The sequence below is a fragment of the Danio aesculapii genome, chromosome 11 (genome assembly GCF_903798145.1).
Source record: "Danio aesculapii chromosome 11, fDanAes4.1, whole genome shotgun sequence".
Lineage (NCBI taxonomy): Eukaryota > Metazoa > Chordata > Actinopteri > Cypriniformes > Danionidae > Danio > Danio aesculapii.
In genome coordinates, this window is record NC_079445.1 from 25,505,060 (window position 1) to 25,522,740 (window position 17,681).

The 17,681-nt window shown below is 36.9% G+C and overlaps 1 protein-coding gene across 1 annotated transcript; it reads left to right on the plus strand.

Annotated features, from left to right (window-relative positions):
• The first annotated feature begins 2,713 nt into the window (after positions 1-2,713).
• On the plus strand, positions 2,714-17,490 carry top1a (DNA topoisomerase Ia). Its single transcript, XM_056467950.1, has 21 exons — positions 2,714-2,857; positions 3,251-3,275; positions 7,026-7,122; positions 7,362-7,482; positions 7,635-7,681; positions 8,492-8,581; positions 8,799-8,880; positions 8,964-9,061; positions 9,255-9,370; positions 9,721-9,842; positions 9,975-10,097; positions 10,186-10,373; positions 10,455-10,599; positions 11,044-11,187; positions 11,399-11,584; positions 12,846-12,914; positions 13,008-13,122; positions 13,197-13,324; positions 13,449-13,543; positions 13,661-13,810; positions 16,029-17,490. The coding sequence occupies exons 1-21, from the start codon at positions 2,825-2,827 to the stop codon at positions 16,129-16,131; spliced, it is 2,277 nt and encodes a 758-aa protein (XP_056323925.1). The 5' UTR covers positions 2,714-2,824; the 3' UTR covers positions 16,132-17,490.
• Positions 17,491-17,681: the final 191 nt, after the last annotated feature.

A 17,681-nucleotide genomic window follows, 5' to 3' on the forward strand; every position in this document is an offset into this window, starting at 1 on the left:
ACCCGGAGGAAACTGCAAACTTCACACAGAAAGGCTTGAACCAGCGACCTTCTTGCTGTGAGGTGATCGTGCTACTCACTGCGCCACCATGCAGCCCTAAAAGAAAACAGACAATGAGCAAATGAGTTTAATATACACTGAAAAAATTTCACTGACTATACACAAAAAAAATTCACATTTAATTTATTACATTTTTTAGTTCCTGTTTCTTTTTCAACAATGTAAAATGTAACATTTCACCTCTGTGAAACATGATCACTGTAGGTTCTTTGCTGTTTAAATTGTAAGCTGAATGTTATCTTAGCCTTATTATGGCAGCTATAAAGACACAAAGATCATGTATAACATGTGGTTGTGAAACGCCAGTTTCCGCCTTTGAATATCAGTGTCAGGAGAGAGATAGGCCTAGTGCAGGTTCAAGATAAACATGGCAATTGGGAAGCGATGAAGTGAGTACACAGGCAAGAAACCATTAGAGATTCGATGGCATATAGTCATCACCAGTGGTGTGAAGTAACAAATTATAAATACTCAAATTGCTGTAATTGAGTAGTTTTTCTCAGGAATTGTACTTTACTAGTCTAGAGTTTTTAAAAATGTGTACTTTTACTTTCCCTTGAGTACATTTTTAATGGTGTATCAGTACTTTTACTCCACTCTATACTTTCCTTCAACCTACTTTATTCTTCTTCTTGTCTATGGTGATTTGCTAGTAAAAAAGAAGTAGAAGTAGAGTACTAGAAAATGAATAATCAGTTCTGTGATTGCCATCCAATCAAATCGCATTATACAGAACAACCTTAAGACAAAATCGTTACATGCAATAACCGAGAGTGTCTAGACTTCATGTCACTGATGAGATGGTGGATGTCTACTGTATGATGACTGAAATTACCAAATGACCTTAAACAATCACTAAATGCACTACAGAATGTTACATTTTCACACACGCACATGCACAAATTGACACATCAACAGCATCTCACAGCGTAATACTCACTACTCACTACTCTTGAGAACTTTTGAAAGGTTTACTTTTTACTCATACTTTGAGTAATATTTACAACAGATACTTTACTTACACTACATTTTTGGGCAAGTAATGGTACTTTTATTTGAGTATTATTTTTCAGCACAATTTCCACCGTTGATAGTCACTAAAAGAAACAAATCAGTTTTCTGTTAAAATTAAAATGCACCTATTGTCCCAGCAGTTAAAACAATTTCTGTAAATTACAGGTCTGACAGATAAATCCGTTAAAGTAGGCCCACATGGAATCTGTGTGCGCAGAATTCCACAGATTTTTAGCCCATCATTGATTCTGTTTATTTACATGTGTAAATGTGTGTAAATGTATTCAGTTTTTAAACTTATTTTTGTTTTATTATTGACTAATATGAAAATGTTCATATGATTTATTTACAATACAGTTTGTAAAGTATATTTTCTGTCTTATAGTAGACATATTATATAAGAGACTTGCTTTGTTTACCAAATAAAGTAGATCTAATTGAATTTGCATTGCAAACATTAAATTATTATATTACTTTTATTATTATGTTACTTTTTATTTCATATATTAAGGTTTTAGTTATAATACTCTCAAAATCATTCATAATGCGCAGATTTTTAACTCAATTCTGCGCAGAACTACCAAAAAATGTCTGCAGATTCCATCTGGCTCTAGTCATAATACAACAAACATGTCTAAAAGAGACAGTTCACCTCACCAAGAAATGAAAATGTGCTGTAAATTTACTCTCAGCAGAACTATAAGGAAGATTTTTAGCAGAAATTGTGGTCTTTGGTGATGCAATGTCTTTTAGTATAAAAGAAACACTGCACTCAAATGGCCTCCACACTCACTAGAACTCAACCCACTAGAGCACCTTTGGGATGTGGTGGAACAGGAGATTTGCATCATGGATGTGCAGCCGACAAATCTGCAGAAACTGCATGATGCTATCATGTCAATATGGAACAAATCTCTGAGGAATGTTTCCAGTGCCTTGTTGAATCTATGCCATGAAGGATTAAGGCAGTTCTGAAAGTAAAAGAGCGTCCAACCCTGTACTAACAGGTGAACTGAATGAAGTGGCCTGTGCGTGTATATACTAATAAAAATCATGTGATTAAAATATGTAAACAAATATTTTTTTCAGTCTTATTTTGCAATTAATATTTTATACCTACAATATTATAAATATAGCAAAATTGGGTCTTATATAACAAAGCAGAAACATTTCTTATCATAACCTACATTAGCATTGGGGTCCCTTACACAAGAATGTTCATATATGAGGGTCTTTTAAAGACTGAAAACCCTTGTCTTTGATTACTTATTGTTCTCATTTGTAAGTGGTTTTCAACAAAAGTGTCTGTCAGAAGATTAACTGGAAATGTTTGTGATGTGCACTTTCACATGTGGATATTTGTTAATCAAATATTAAGCATATTATAATTAATGTATTACTATTATTAGTAGCGCTACTTTATTACTATTGTGATTATAATTATTATTTATTATAATAATAGTTGTTATAACTGTTTCAAATCTCTCTTTACAGGCACCACGTGGCTCCATAGTAAGTCTGGAGTGACGTCACAGAGGGGAGCCGTGCGCGAACACGGTGTGGGCGGAGTCAGGCGCAGGAAAAACGCCTTTTTTATCCTTTTAAACGCGTCTGACATGCGCAGTGGTTTGAAATTCGGGCTTGGTCTGTTACACAACTGTGTCTTTCTTCATTCTGCCCACTGCTCCTCGCCGGCATTTTATTTTAACAGGCTTTTAACTGTGTTATTTTAAAAACAAGACCCATAGAAATGAGTGGGGACCATTCCCACAACGATTCCCAGGTAAACTGTTTGTGCTTTATGGTTGTCAGTTATCTTTTTTCTTTCTTGATGCTTTGTAGTCACTAGCTCGGCTGTTTAAATTCCATCCGCAGCGGCAGTTTTCCACCAGCATGCTAAGCTAATAGACAGTGGAAGTCGGCTTTGATTGTAATAATGGAGTATTTTCTGTCATTTGCCGCTTTTCTTATAATAATGCTCCCTGACAAAGACTTCATTTTGGGAATACAAACTTTGTACGCTCTTCTGTCCCCCGCAGCGGTGGTATTTAAACGTTGTTTTATGAACAGGCTTGTTAGCTTGAGCGCTAACCGCCGACTAGCATCAAGTTGAAAGTTAGCAGCCTATTGACATGGCACGATTTAACATTAACTGTACACCACTGTTTTTCCGCAGATCGACTCGGGATCCAGACATAATGGTAAGTGGGATTCGTCTAATCGCCACGTTGTGATTAAAATACAATTTATTACGTTTTAAACCTCTAACGCTTGCTTGACGACCAGTTAGTTTTAAGGACAGAAATGGCGTCCCAGAGACTAAGTCCCCTCTCGCTCACTGACAAGCGCCTATTGTTCACATTGAGCCCTTACAAAACGCATTTACGATGCTTTAAAATCAACGAAAAATGTCTATTTCGAAAGAGAAAGAGATTATTTGTCAGTTGCCGTCGTTTGGGCGGTTTTGGAAGACGGAAAATGGTCTAACGAGGCTTGTGAAAATGAGGTTTTGGGGGTTGAGGACTTAGTCTCTGCGCCATTTTCTTTTTCTCTGTCTAGCGGTCTGAGTGTAGTGAACGTTAAGTGCACATCGACGTGATTATGGAGGCGAAGGATTGAGAAACGTGGGTGACCTGTTCTGAATCCTCGCACCAAAATAAACGTTTCGACCTCAAATACATCTTTAATCGATGGAATGTGATGAAATAAAACAAATGTTCACAAATCAAATCAGTAAGTAATTATTTAGTAATCTAGTATCAATGATACACGTTTTTTGCCATGATGTGTGCTGTAATTAAATATGCGTCAAAAAACAATTGCATTCAGATTTGGTAAACTTAAACGAACCGCTACTGTGGGGTTTCATTGGACCTAAACCTGATTTCACAGTGTCATTGGTGAGATCAGTTGGGTCATGCAGGTTCAAAACATGGCCATTCAGAGACATTTATAAATTGTTTGTTTTACATGATACCTATAATAAAAACATGTTCCCATTTCTTTATAGTTTTAACTTGGCATGCCATGAACAAAAGTACTTTTAACATCTGACACATTTCTTTTGTCTATGCACCAAATGGCTGTAAACGTTTTAGGCCCATAACACTTTACAATGACAAGGTATTGTTAACTTGAGGTGGGAATGAAACCTTGAAATGAAAACTAATTGACATTTTTTAATACATTTTAGTTCAAAATATATTAATTCTTTTATATTATTTATAATTATTTGATGCACTATGAACAGTTTAATTGTTTTTATGTTAATGAAAATTAATTTAATAATGTAGTGCTTGCAATTAGACTATGAAGGGTTGTTGATTGTGTAATGATAACAACTAGGGCTGCACAATATTGGAAAAACTTGATATTGCGATCTTCTATTCTTCTGCGATTTATTTATTTATTTTTTATTATTATTTTTTTATATAAATATTATGAATGTTTGAATGGCTCTTTGGCGTTTTTCTGGGGATGCTAACAGTATTCGGTTACAGAAATGGAATTGTCACAATGCAAAAAATGTATTTTTTTTTTTTTTTGTTGCTTTGTCTAGTTTCTAGTCCAAATAGCTAAACATTCTTAAGTCAGTGGTACAAGTAAAATCTTGTTTTTGATTTGAAATGTAGACATTTGGACTAGAAACAAGACAAAAATGTAAAAAAAAAAAGAAAGAATTCAGTATAAGTTTGGTCAACTATAATCCAGACTAAATATTGCATGAATTGCGATGTAACTATTGCAGATTCACACATTGTGATATTGATGCTGAAATGATGTATTGTGCAGCCCTAACAACTTTTTCTTTTTCTTTGTTTTTTTTTTTTTTTTTTTTTTAAACAAACACAAATAATCAAGTGTGTAATCTGTAAATGCACTTTATTTTATATGCCTTTAGTACATTAGTAACATTTTTGTGGTCACTGCCTATTATATGTTTAAGTAGCAGTTAGTAGTAGTATTTAAAAAAAATTATACTCGAATATAGATTTTAAAAAAAGTTCAAATGTTTTTCTATTTTTTTTTTTTTCATTCCTTTTTTTTCCAAGCATGATCACAGCTGAAATTGACAGCCAGCCATTGTGCTGTTTTGTTGCACTTTGATAATTAATTTTGTGGCCAACTGGGAAATATGAAAGTTGGCAAATTATTTCTGCTTCAGTGTTTTAAAAATGCCACAGAGTTTCCAAAAAAATAAAAACAAAACCTACAGTAATTATGCAGGTAATCTCATAAAATTAATTTTATTTTAATTTCAAGTTTTATTTTACCCTTTTCTCCCCTCCCTTCTTCCCCATTTCTTACTCTGAGAATGACACTTCTGGTAAATATTCTGCTTTCCTCCATAAGAGCGTTTCTGAGCATTTAACCATCGCTGTGGTAATACATGAACTGCTTGTTCACACCATGCCACTTCATTGAACATCCACAACATGGTTGTCAGTATATGAAATTTTAAAAAAAGTAAAACCAGTGTCTCTCACTAATAAAATTAGACCATTTAATAACACAGCGTGCAAATTAAGTTGCAATTTGTGTCCGTATCTGCACACAATGTTTGCCTGCTTGCAATGCATTATAAATGAATCTGAACTGTAATTACATATTTAATAACACATCCCATCAGTCCTCAATAAAGATCAGGGACTGTTTTTACATTAGATTTGCATGTACTTTTAAGTAATTTTAGTATGAAAGATTACTTGTTTATTTGTTTCATTTACCCAGCGTTTACCATATTTTTTTGTCAGATGGCTTATATCAGTTATATTGGCTCCATCTTCATTACTTTGTGTGTGTGTGTTTTTTTTTTTTCTTTTCTTTTTTTTAAGCATGTAACTGTTCTGCTGACAATGAACTTGTCCACTAGAGGGTACAGTTCACAAATAAGTTCTTTCACAGTCCCAGATGTGCATGTGTTTTGCTGAAGGGCAAAACGAACATAATGAATGATTAGAGCGGAGTGAGTTTAAAAAAAAAATGTATAAATAAGGTGAGAAGGTTGTGCCACAATTATTGATTACTGCACACCTAAATAAGAGTTTAAGAATACACATCTAGATGGTTTCAGGGGTTTGGAAGTGCGCTCATGCGTACTGTGGAAGATAAAGGATTTGATTTCATGTCCTAACTGAGCACTCTGTCCCTCTTAATGCTTGAATGCATCTTACTGTAACTTGAGGTTCATTGTTTCTGTGCTCTTAAAGGATGACATTTGAGTTTGCTTGGATTCCAAACTCTTGTACAACTCTCGTTCCTTCTTTTAGTTTTTGTAACATAAAGGGAGATCATTTTGCTTTTGCCTTTTGGGAGGCCTGTTATAAAACACCTCCAGCTTTCTCACTGTCCGCTACAGTGTCAGTAGGATCTGCCTGGCCCTCTTGTAACCCAATCCGGCCCACCAACCTACACATTTCCTAAAGCAATAGTCCTCTTAGAGTAAACAGTCTTAGCTGGACCCTGTGCAGAATGGGGCCCTCTATAAACACCATACATAGCTGAGAGTGAAAACTGGACATTTCACCTCAAGAGGTAAAGTGCCAAAATCTACAAGGTGTGACTAATGTGTCTGCAGTGGGTCGGGCAAGGACAACCCAAAATGTGTCATGCTGTACTTATTTCAAACCAGTTGTCTGTAAATGGTGTTCAGCGTCTGGCAGGCTCACGCAGGTTTCTCTGAAATGCGTTTCTCATCCAGGTGTGTGATCTGCTCCTGTAGCATTTCCATATGAACTATTCCTTTTTTTTGTTTTAATTTATGATCACCTATAGAACTAAAACAATTTCAGTGTACAGGTACGTCTTTCTGAATCAAATCGCTTTGTATGCAGTCTAAGATTTGCAGCACTTTTGAATGAGTTTTTCCAGTTTCAGGGTCATACTTTTTGTTGCCAGGTGTTCATTCCTTTTTGAATGTGCTACTTAATCTTTAATTTCTTTGTTGGCAGATTCTCACAAACACAAAGATAAATACAAGGACAAAGAACACAAACACAAGGACCACAAGAAAGACAAAGAACGTGAGAAATCAAAGTACAGCAACAGGTATGACGTCTCCTACTTTGTCCTACAGCAGATATATAGGCGGTTTATAGCCCAGTTTACTCTTTATGGAGTGTGTTTGATAAGCAGGGTGTGGCCTTTAGGGTTCAGACCACAGGAAGGAATGTTGGCTTTACTGCAACTTCCTTTGTAAACACTATCATCTATTTGGAGCCGATTTTGTTGATGGACCAGGCCATTGTGGCAATTAGATCACGGCATGTTTTATTGCATTTTGGCAGCGAACACAGGGACCCCTCCGAAAAAAAGCACAGAGATAAAGATAAAGAGAGGCAGAAGCTCAAAGATGGATCTTCAGACAAGCAGAAGGACAAACACAAAGAGAAGAGAAAGGAGGAAAGGGTGGGCAGAATCCTCGGTTACTTTCACATTGCAGCGGTTTTATCTGAGCTCAATCCTCTGGCTCTGGAGGAGTTGTAAATAGTCTTTTGTGATTCACACAATATTGAGTGCTGTTATTGACCTTTTTCTGTTTTTCCATTTCCTTCCTCAAGTCTTCTGATGACAGACCTAAAAAAGAGAAACAGAATGGATTCGCAAGGTGAGTGTGAGCCCTTAATGTGACTGTAAATGATGCAACTGTAGTATGAGTTACACTATAATAAGAGACCCCTTAAATGGGTCATAACTTTAAAGTTAAACAAACCGTCTGTCCAAAAAAACAAGCCACTCAAATGAAAGCATTGGTTGTCCCAAAAGTGAAAAATAACTCAAGTGCTTCAATGTCTTAGATAAAAAAGAAAAAAGAAAAGAATGAATAACACAAAATATGTAAGAATGTTGGGAACCAGTAGCTATTGACATCTATAATAGGGGAAAATTAGTGATTCAGATTGTTATGCTTTGGGTTTCAGATTTCAGTTGATGGATGTATGTTTACCTGAGCGCAGTGTGCCAAAAATAAAACGCATCCATACAAAAATATGAAAATCCCAGTGTAATGTATGCTAGTAGTTTTACATACTGTAGAAAATATAGTCTGCCACTTATTATGGTTCACGTAATAACCATCTCTTTTTGTAGTGTACACCAATCAAAGTGCTTGTGCTTTGACACCACCCAAAATCCTGAAGTCATGTAAATGAATGACAGTGGTAAAACAGAAAACCTTTAAATGTTGTGGAAATCACCCTTATGCTGAGGGGTTTGGAGTTCTGAGAGTTGCTGTATGTTTTCATTCTAAAGAGAGATCAAAGAAGAGTTTCTTTATGATATGATTCCTTTTAGGATCATCAGAATGGATGTAATTACATAATTAGAAACATGAATTTATCTTGAGCCAATTTAAAAGGCTTCTCAGATTTGATCATGTGAGCGAGAAAACGAATAATGTTTTTCATCCTTTACACAGCCCTCACATTAAGTCTGAACCTGACAGCGATGACTTCTATCACTCTCCTAAACTGGAGAAGTCTCTGAAGAGAGAGCGTGATGATGACGAGTAAGTGACATTGTGTTTACAGGACATCTTGAACTCACTTGTGACATTAAAACAAACTTGCAATCCTCTGTAGTCACGAAAGCTCACTTAATCTTTGTTTAAAATGGTAACTATTAGAGCAAATGGGGACAGTGATTGTGTGGTATCTGAACGGTGTGTGTGTGTGTGTGTGTGTGTGGTTGCAAGGCATTTTGACGTTTTGTTCTGTTTCATTCAGTGGTGATTACAAACCCAAAAAAATTAAAACCGAGGATGACAGAAGTGAAAAGAAAGCAAAGAAACGGAAACAGGAGGTAGAGGTAAACCGATAAAGTTATTGGCTAATCTCTTCAGATTACACTCTCCAAGATGTCAGTAATTTGAATCTTTTGATTTGCCATAGGACATAAAGCCCAAAAAGAAAACAAAAGACAAGAAAGGAGAAGTTGCCACAGATGGCAAGAAAAAGGCAAAAAAGGAGCCAGAAGAGAAGTGGAAATGGTTAGTCTCACATCCTCTGATGGTCAAGTAATTGTAGGCTGACTCCTCGTCTTGAGTCTGTTTTGATTTTATTCGGGGATATGTTGCAGATCACAAGTGTCCTTGTTCAGGCACTTTGCAGATCCATTTTGGTTGCCTGCATTGGGATGTTGGTTTACCTCCTTTCCTCTTTGTGCTTGTTCATACCATTTAGGTGGGAGGAAGAAAGGTACACAGATGGAGTGAAATGGAAGTTTCTGGAACACAAAGGACCTGTCTTTGCACCACCGTATGAGCCTATGCCCAGCAATGTCAAGTTTTATTATGACGGTATGTCCTTTAATGGTTCTCCTGAAGTGCATGGAGGAGGGGGGAGGGGGGAGGGGGGGGTGATGCCATCTCAAGAAAACTGTCAAAGAAGCAGGAGTAGGATTGTGTGATCTTCAAACAATTAAAAAAAAAGACTTTTATAAGACTAGCTGCATAATTACTGTAGGTTTTCTCTTTGCATGAACATGACTAATGTTTAATGCACACATTGTGTTTTTGTCTTTAATTGGCGTTGCATGAGATGTTCAGATTTTGAGACTTCAGTAACTTTGATAAGATGGATTCCGTTCTCTTGCAGTTGTTTTGAATCTGGTTTTATGGTTTTTATTTTTTTTACGTTCTGTCACCAGGGAAGCATATGAAACTCAGCCCAAATGCAGAGGAGGTGGCCACCTTCTTCTCAAAAATGTTGGACCACGAGTACACCACTAAGGACATCTTTCGTAAAAACTTCTTTAAAGATTGGAGGAAGGTAACGTTGTTTGGAAAGTAGTGTTTCTTGCTTTATTACAAAATCATATATATAACTTTAACTTTATAACTATAACTTTTTTTAAATTAATTTATTTTTTTTAATTAATCCTTCATGATTTTGTCGTTTTAGGAAATGACGTCTGAAGAGAAATCCAAAATCACTGATCTGAATAAGTGTGACTTCTCTAATATGAGTGAATATTTCAAAGCTCAATCTGAAGCCAGGAAGGCCATGACTAAAGAAGAAAAACTGGTAAGTTTGGAGATCTAAATGAAGGAATCATTCTGCTGGTATAATATTTCACTGACACAGTTTAAAAAAAAAAAATTTCATTTATCAGAAAATCAAAGAAGAGAACGAACGCATTCTGCAGGAGTATGGCTTCTGTGTCATGGACAATCACAAAGAGCGCATTGCCAACTTTCGTATTGAGCCTCCAGGCTTGTTCCGTGGAAGAGGTGACCATCCCAAAATGGGCATGCTGAAGCGTCGTATCCGACCCGAAGACATTATAGTTAACTGCAGCAAGTAAGCAGCATTCATTGGAGCCCAACACCACCCCCTTGGTGGAGAAAAAATGTTTCTAATCAGTTTCTTTTGTCTTATTAGGGACTCAAAACATCCTACACCACCTCCCGGGACAAAGTGGAAGGAGGTACGTCATGACAACAAGGTGACATGGCTGGTGTCCTGGACCGAAAACATCCAAGGCTCCATCAAATACATCATGCTGAACCCCAGTTCGAGGATCAAGGTAAACTAGCACTATGTCATTACAATAAGTTGTAAAGTTATGTGGAGCTGATTTAAACCAATTATTTTTCTCATGTTTTTGTTTAAGAATAGTAAATGTAGTATAGTTAAATTTTTTTCATACTGTTTCAGAAATGATAATCTGTTTCTATCTTTTAATTTACTTTACGAAATCTGATATTGTGCAGTATTTATAGTTTTAAATAAGAGAAAATCTTTCTGAATTGGTGTTGAATGTTTTGCTGCTGTTTGTGGAAACCATTATTTAAGCAATTATTTAAAAAGCATGTGTTTGCCAATAAATTAGTCTTTGCTAAGTGTTGATATTTATTTTTTTAATTTATAAAAATAAAGTCTTCATTTATTCTTTTTAATGCCCTGAGAAAATGATCAGTGTTGGCTAGACCTTTAATATCAGTGCGAACCTCATGTTGTTTTCTTACAGGGAGAGAAGGATTGGCAGAAATATGAAACAGCCCGTCGGTTGAAGAAATGTGTGGATCGGATCCGTACTCAATACCGCGATGACTGGAAATCAAAAGAAATGAAGATCAGACAGCGTGCTGTTGCTCTTTACTTCATTGACAAGGTTTGCATGGCTCAATGTAATATCCTTCATGTCAGGCTCATGACCCTGAAAGCATGTGATGAATAGGTTAATTCAGAATTCCTCTTTAAAAGCACTTAAAGCGTTTGGTTCAGTTACTAACATTTCAATGGGTGTACGTTTGCTGTGAAATTTTTGAGCAGAAGCTGAAAAGCAGAACGGTGTTATGAATCTCTGTATTTCTCTGGTGTAGCTGGCTTTGAGAGCAGGTAATGAAAAGGAGGAAGGGGAGACTGCTGACACAGTGGGCTGCTGCTCACTTCGAGTGGAGCATCTCAGTCTGCATCCAGAGATGGACGGCCAGGAGTATGTGGTGGAGTTTGACTTTCTTGGTAAAGACTCCATTAGATACTACAACAAGGTCCCTGTAGAGAAGAGGGTAAGTATTTGATTTTGTTTTATTCTTGTATTACATTTGCTCTGTTTCAATATCTAGCGAATTGCCTACAGAGGAAATATTGTAAGGTGTGAAGGGATCAAAAATGAAACGTAGTGCCAAATGAAATCTTCAAAACTGAATCACATACAAACATCGGTTCATATATTAAATGCTAGTACTTAAAAATTTACACTTAATTATTGTGCATTTATTTATTTAAACCAGTGTTATTTGGAAAAATTGTTAACTTTTTTTTTTTTTCCTTCCCTTCTCTGCATTTAAAATGTAAAATCTTCATTTGTTGATTTTGAAATGATTCAACTTTAAGCTGATTAGTAACGTAAACCCTCTTTTTATTGGGTGTTTTCATTACATGTCATCAGTAATGCATTTAATGTATGAAAAAGTTCGGTGTATGCTTCACAGGTACAATTATTTTTAGGAATTGCAAAAAGTTCAGTCTATCCGAGATGGTGGATGAGGCAGAGTAAATGTTGATTTATAAACGCTTGATTCAATATTGAAAAGATTACCCAGAGGTCCGCCGTGCTCTTGTGTGGTGCGCAGATTGCTGATGTAGAGCGTTCCAAATCAGTCACTTATGAGGTTCCTTTTCAGTTAAGATGCTGCCTGAGGCATCTCATTAGGTTTTGGAACAGAGCTAATATATCCCAAACTCTGCCGCCCGTGTCCTTAAACCAAAAAGTCCATTCGCCAGCAACTTCACAGGTTACTAATCGCATGCAATAAAGTCCTAATTACAGTTTTTAAAGCTTGTCACGGTCTAGCACCACGATACTCAGCTGAATTGATCCATTGTTATGCTGTTGCGCACACACTTAAGACCTCCGTCACCCAGATATTATTTTTTATTTTTTTGTACGTTTTGATTGTCTTACACAGGCTGTAGATGCTTCTAGGTGTACCTAGATGTTGTAATCTTCCTCAGGTCTACGTGATGGTCTGTCTCTGATTGCGCAACTCATTTAGTTGCATCTCAATGTTCATTGCGTCTTGTTTGTCAGTCATCAATTTATGCCAGGTTTTGCTGCTTGCAATCAATTTTTGTGTGTGTTTGGGGTTGTGGTCTTTTGTGCTCTGCAACTGTCCTTGAGTTTGTGAAAGGCTCTGTGCAAATCAAATGTTCGCCAATTTACTGTGCCGCGTACAAATTGAAATCTTCTCATCTGAGTGCTATTGATTAGCATAGTCGTGTGTTCTGCTTCTGCTTTTTGTGTAAAATCCCTTTTAAATGTTACAGGTTTTCAAAAATCTCCAGCTTTTCGTGGAGGACAAGGAGCCGGAGGATGACCTCTTTGACCGTCTCAATGTAAGCAGTCACGTTCACCAGTCTGTTATTTATGGGATGCAGAGGGAAATCTTAATTCTGAATGCATCACATTAATTGTAAACCATCTTGCAGACATCCATTTTGAACAAGCATCTTCAGGAGTTGATGGACGGCCTTACGGCTAAAGTGTTCCGTACTTACAACGCCTCCATCACACTACAGCAGCAGCTGAACGAACTCACTAACTGTAAGTCCTGCTCACTCCAGATTGAGCAGAGCTGCTGGAAACGCATCATATGTGACGCTTGTGTGTTTGTTTAGCTGAAGATAATGTTCCTGCGAAGATCCTCTCCTACAATCGGGCCAACCGAGCAGTAGCCATCCTGTGTAACCACCAGAGGGCACCACCCAAGACCTTTGAGAAGTCCATGCAGAATCTTCAGACCAAGGTATGAGACGTTGGCGACCTTGTCCTTATTGTTGTCTTCATGCTGGTATTTCTTTGTTAGCGCAGGGTCTGTTGGACCATCTAAATATTTGCCTTTCCCGCATTCACTTGTTCATTAAAACCAGATTGACGCAAAGAAGGAGCAGCTTGTTGAAGCTAAAAGAGAGCTGAAAGGTGCCAAGGCTGATGCCAAAGTACGCAAAGATGAGAGATTCAAGAAGTGAGTGTCAAAATATTTGCTTGAAGGGCGCCCAGCTGAATTTGGCCTCTTCGTCGCTCATTGTGCATTCGTATGTGATTGTATGCTGCTTTAATGTTGATTCTTTTGGCAACGCAGAGCTGTGGAGGCCAAGAAGAAAGCGCTTCAGAGGGTGGAGGAGCAGCTGATGAAGCTGGAGGTTCAGGCCACTGACCGTGAGGAGAACAAGCAGATCGCTTTGGGGACCTCAAAGCTCAACTACCTGGACCCACGCATCTCTGTAGCCTGGTGAGATCACCACTGTACAGTACACGCATCCATTTGATTTGAAAAAATTTGTGATGTGAATACAATTTCAGCAGATGCCTAAAGTAGCTCTATTTGGTCAGAATTCAGGTACAAAAACGTAATAATCAAATGTAAAATAACACTGTATAATACTGCTTTTATAAATTATAAGATTAAGCATGGGCCAGTATAAGATTCGGATGGTATTGATAAAAACATCACTGTATTGTGATTTTACTGCTCTAAGTTGTTTTTAAATGTCTGGGTATAAAACAACAATTTTCCCCCATTTAACACAATATATTTTATTTTAAGAAACATTTAAAACCTTTTGGAGCAGTAGCTTATGATGTGGAGGTTCCTTTTCTGCTGGAGATAAGGTTGCCCTTAAAAACTAAATAAAATAGTTGTGAAAAACATGTAAATAACAAAAAACAAACAAACACAAGCTTACACATATCCTCAGAATGGTAAAACACAAAACGTTTTAAAATCTTGACTTTTTTTCTAAACCTTGAAACCGGTTATCATCCCATGCCTGATGTGCACTACAAAGTGCCTGCATGTTTCTCTTCCATAATGATTTGTAGAAATGTCTGTTCATTTCCAATTAATTGAAGATGCTTTCTGAATCACGCCTGCGCTCGTCAACATGGGCATCAGCTGGTTTTAGTTGTTGCTTTTTGCAATTTTATTTTACTTTTTTGCACATTATAAAAACGTGTGTGTATTAAATAATTTTATCATTATAAATCATCTCCATAATATACATGTATCTTGTATATTATTATTATTATTATTATTATTATTATTATTTTAATTTCTTCATTTAGGCTTTTAAAATGCCCCTTCCACATCCACACATACAACCATTAAATCTTTGGTTCTTCACTTTAAAGCTGTAATGCTTACTGCTTTAAATAATGAAACATATCCCTTTTCTCTGCAATTCTTTTCTAATAATAATATTATTATTCATTCTTTCATTTTCTTGTCGGCTTAGTCCCTTTATTAATCTGGGGTCGCCACAGCAGAATGAACCGCCAACTTATCCAGCATTTGTTTTACGCAGCGGATGCCCTTCCGGCCGCAACCCATCTCTGGGAAACATCCACACATTCATTTACACACATACACTACGGACAATTTAGCCCACCCAATTCACCTGTACCACATGTTTTTAGACTGTGGGGGAAACCAGAGCACCCGGAGAAAACCCACGCGAACGCAGGGAGAACATGCAAACTCCACATAGAAATGCCAACTGACCCAGCCGAGGCTCGAACCAGCGACCTTCTTGCAGTGAGGCGACAGCACTACCTGCTGCGCCACAGCATCGCCCATTATTATTATTATTATTATTATTATTATTATTAAGCCTGCACAATTTATCATTGCAGCTTTGTGTAAATCTGATTGTTTATTATATTTTATGCAGATACACTCCCCTACAGACTCATCCCAATCAATCTAAATTTCCAAATAATCATTCAACTTATCTAATTGAAATCGTTTTCATATCGCAATTATATATCGCAGAATAAAAAATATTGGGAGTTATATATTTCCAATATTGTGCAGCCCATTATTATTATTATTATTATTATTATTATTATTTATTTATTTATTAATTTATTATTTTTTTAATGACTGACTTATCAGAAAATAATTATCACCACACCAAATATAAAAAAAAAACAATTGGCGTCTATTCGTCCCCATCAGTCTCACCCGTTTGTGCATCTGCAGCTTTGACCACTTGACCCAAAGCTCAAATCTAACTGGGTCAGTCATTTCATCACACGCTGATGGGGGAACAAAAGTGAAGCACTGGTCGAAAAAACCAAAATGTTGCTCTGTGCTGTGATATGGTGAAGCCTGGTGTGAAAACCTCCATAGGGATCTGTTGTTTTGATTGAAGAGAATGCTTGCGTCGCAGTGTGAAAGGGCTTTAAGAGGTGCAACAACAGTTTGGACTGAATGTGAAGAGTTCAGAAGCCATGTCAAGTGCCATCTGAAGGTTTTCTACTAAAATGAGCATTTTCCTCCTGTGTTTGTTCAGTTATTTTACTTTAAGGCGATGAAGCTATTCGTCGCCATAAAAATATAACTACTGAAGCTGCACACAGGAACCTGAGAGGAGAATTTCACTCTGCTTCATGTGTAGTTGAAATGATGCCGATCATCAAATAAAAATGTTTCATGTTGGTCTTTTCAGGTGTAAGAAGTTCGGCATCCCGATAGAGAAGATCTACAACAAAACTCAGCGTGAGAAATTTGCCTGGGCGATTGACATGGCTGAAAAAGACTATGAATTTTAAATCTTGTTTGAGATTTTACTTCTCCCTCCACCCACATCCTTTTTATGTTCTTTTAATAGATACTTTTAGTCAGTGATTTCCAGCAGGTTGAGAACCTGACAAGGGAAAAGATGTGAAGCGAGCGTAGTGTCCAGAGGAGACCTGAATGTCATGATTTCAGTGACGGGCTTTTGTGTTTCTCTCTTCATTGATCGATTGTGTTTTTATTATTTTAGGCTTTGACCTGTGATCTTGTAGGTTTTATCGGGTCGTTCTTTTGAGAATGAAGTACACAAGGTTGCATGGTCTTTAAGCCAGAAACTGGAGAATCAGCAGCTCAACCTTTACTGTTTGTCTGCCTGTCCCCCCCCCTCGGGGCTCTGGACAAACGGACCCCTGGGATGTCAGGGGGGGACAAAACATTGAACTTGCGTGGTCCTCTAGCTACTGTATTCAACTACGACTCGCTTTGTGGATCCTTTCAGTTTTAGTTTTGCTGTATTTGTAGCCCTCCTGTATTAAAATAAATTCTATATTTTAATAGAAAAATCAAAGAATCGCTTAAGTACACCCACACGCCTTGTTAGGAGAAGAAACGTGTACACCAGGTGTGATTATTTTCTGGGAAATATGACCATGAAGAGCTGTGTGTTTGAGTGAGTCTTACGTGAACTGTTCGCTTTGAAACTGGAGTTTGGAAACTCTTGTAAAAACAATATCCAGACCACAAAGTAGGATGCTTGGATGAGCTGCAGGGGATTACAGCTTCAATTATATTTCCTTAAACATGCAGAATGTGAATTTCTTTTCTCTTTTTGTTTTTTTACAGCTTGTATATCAGGGTCTTGTTTCCAGTGTAAATGTGAACCAGTTATTTCCCCCCACACTTTTGTCTCCAGTATCCTACAGCTTTGAGTCTCCATCTGGGTTTAACTTAATGTGTAATGACTGTTTCCATAAGATAAAAAAAAAAAAAAACATAAAAAGATGAAAAAAAGCGAAGCTCCTGTATCTGTTACTTGAAGATTTCACTATTAGGATGTATTATTTCAGGGTTTGGCGAAAGGGGTTTGTTTCAGATGGGTTATGTGAGGGAAATCAACTTTGCCAAAAACAGTCTGTTATGATTGAAGCTGTTTTATTTTGTAATTGTGTCAAGATTTTAAGAATAGACTTATTTTAACATGGACTTTTAACACTTTTCATCTTGTTTTTTCTTTCCCCTCACTCCAGTATGAAATAAAATGTTGTTAGTGGCAGCCATGTAACCTTTTCCACCTTCTCGAGCTCATGCCATAACCTCTGATCATGTTTTGTTTCTTTTTAATTTTCTTTTTCCTCAACTGTAGGTTATTTAAAAAATAAAATCCTACAACATAAGGCTGTGGTGCTGCTGCTGCTGGTGTCCAAACCTCAAAGAAACTAAAATAATCTTCCATATAGTCCAGTATTGGGTTTTCTTTTTTTTAATGTGCTGCGTCTTGCATTGAAAAAAGCTTTCATTACAAAAAAGGTCGAGTAATGGTTCACATCTAAATTTGAGCACTTGACCCAATGAAAGACAATATTAA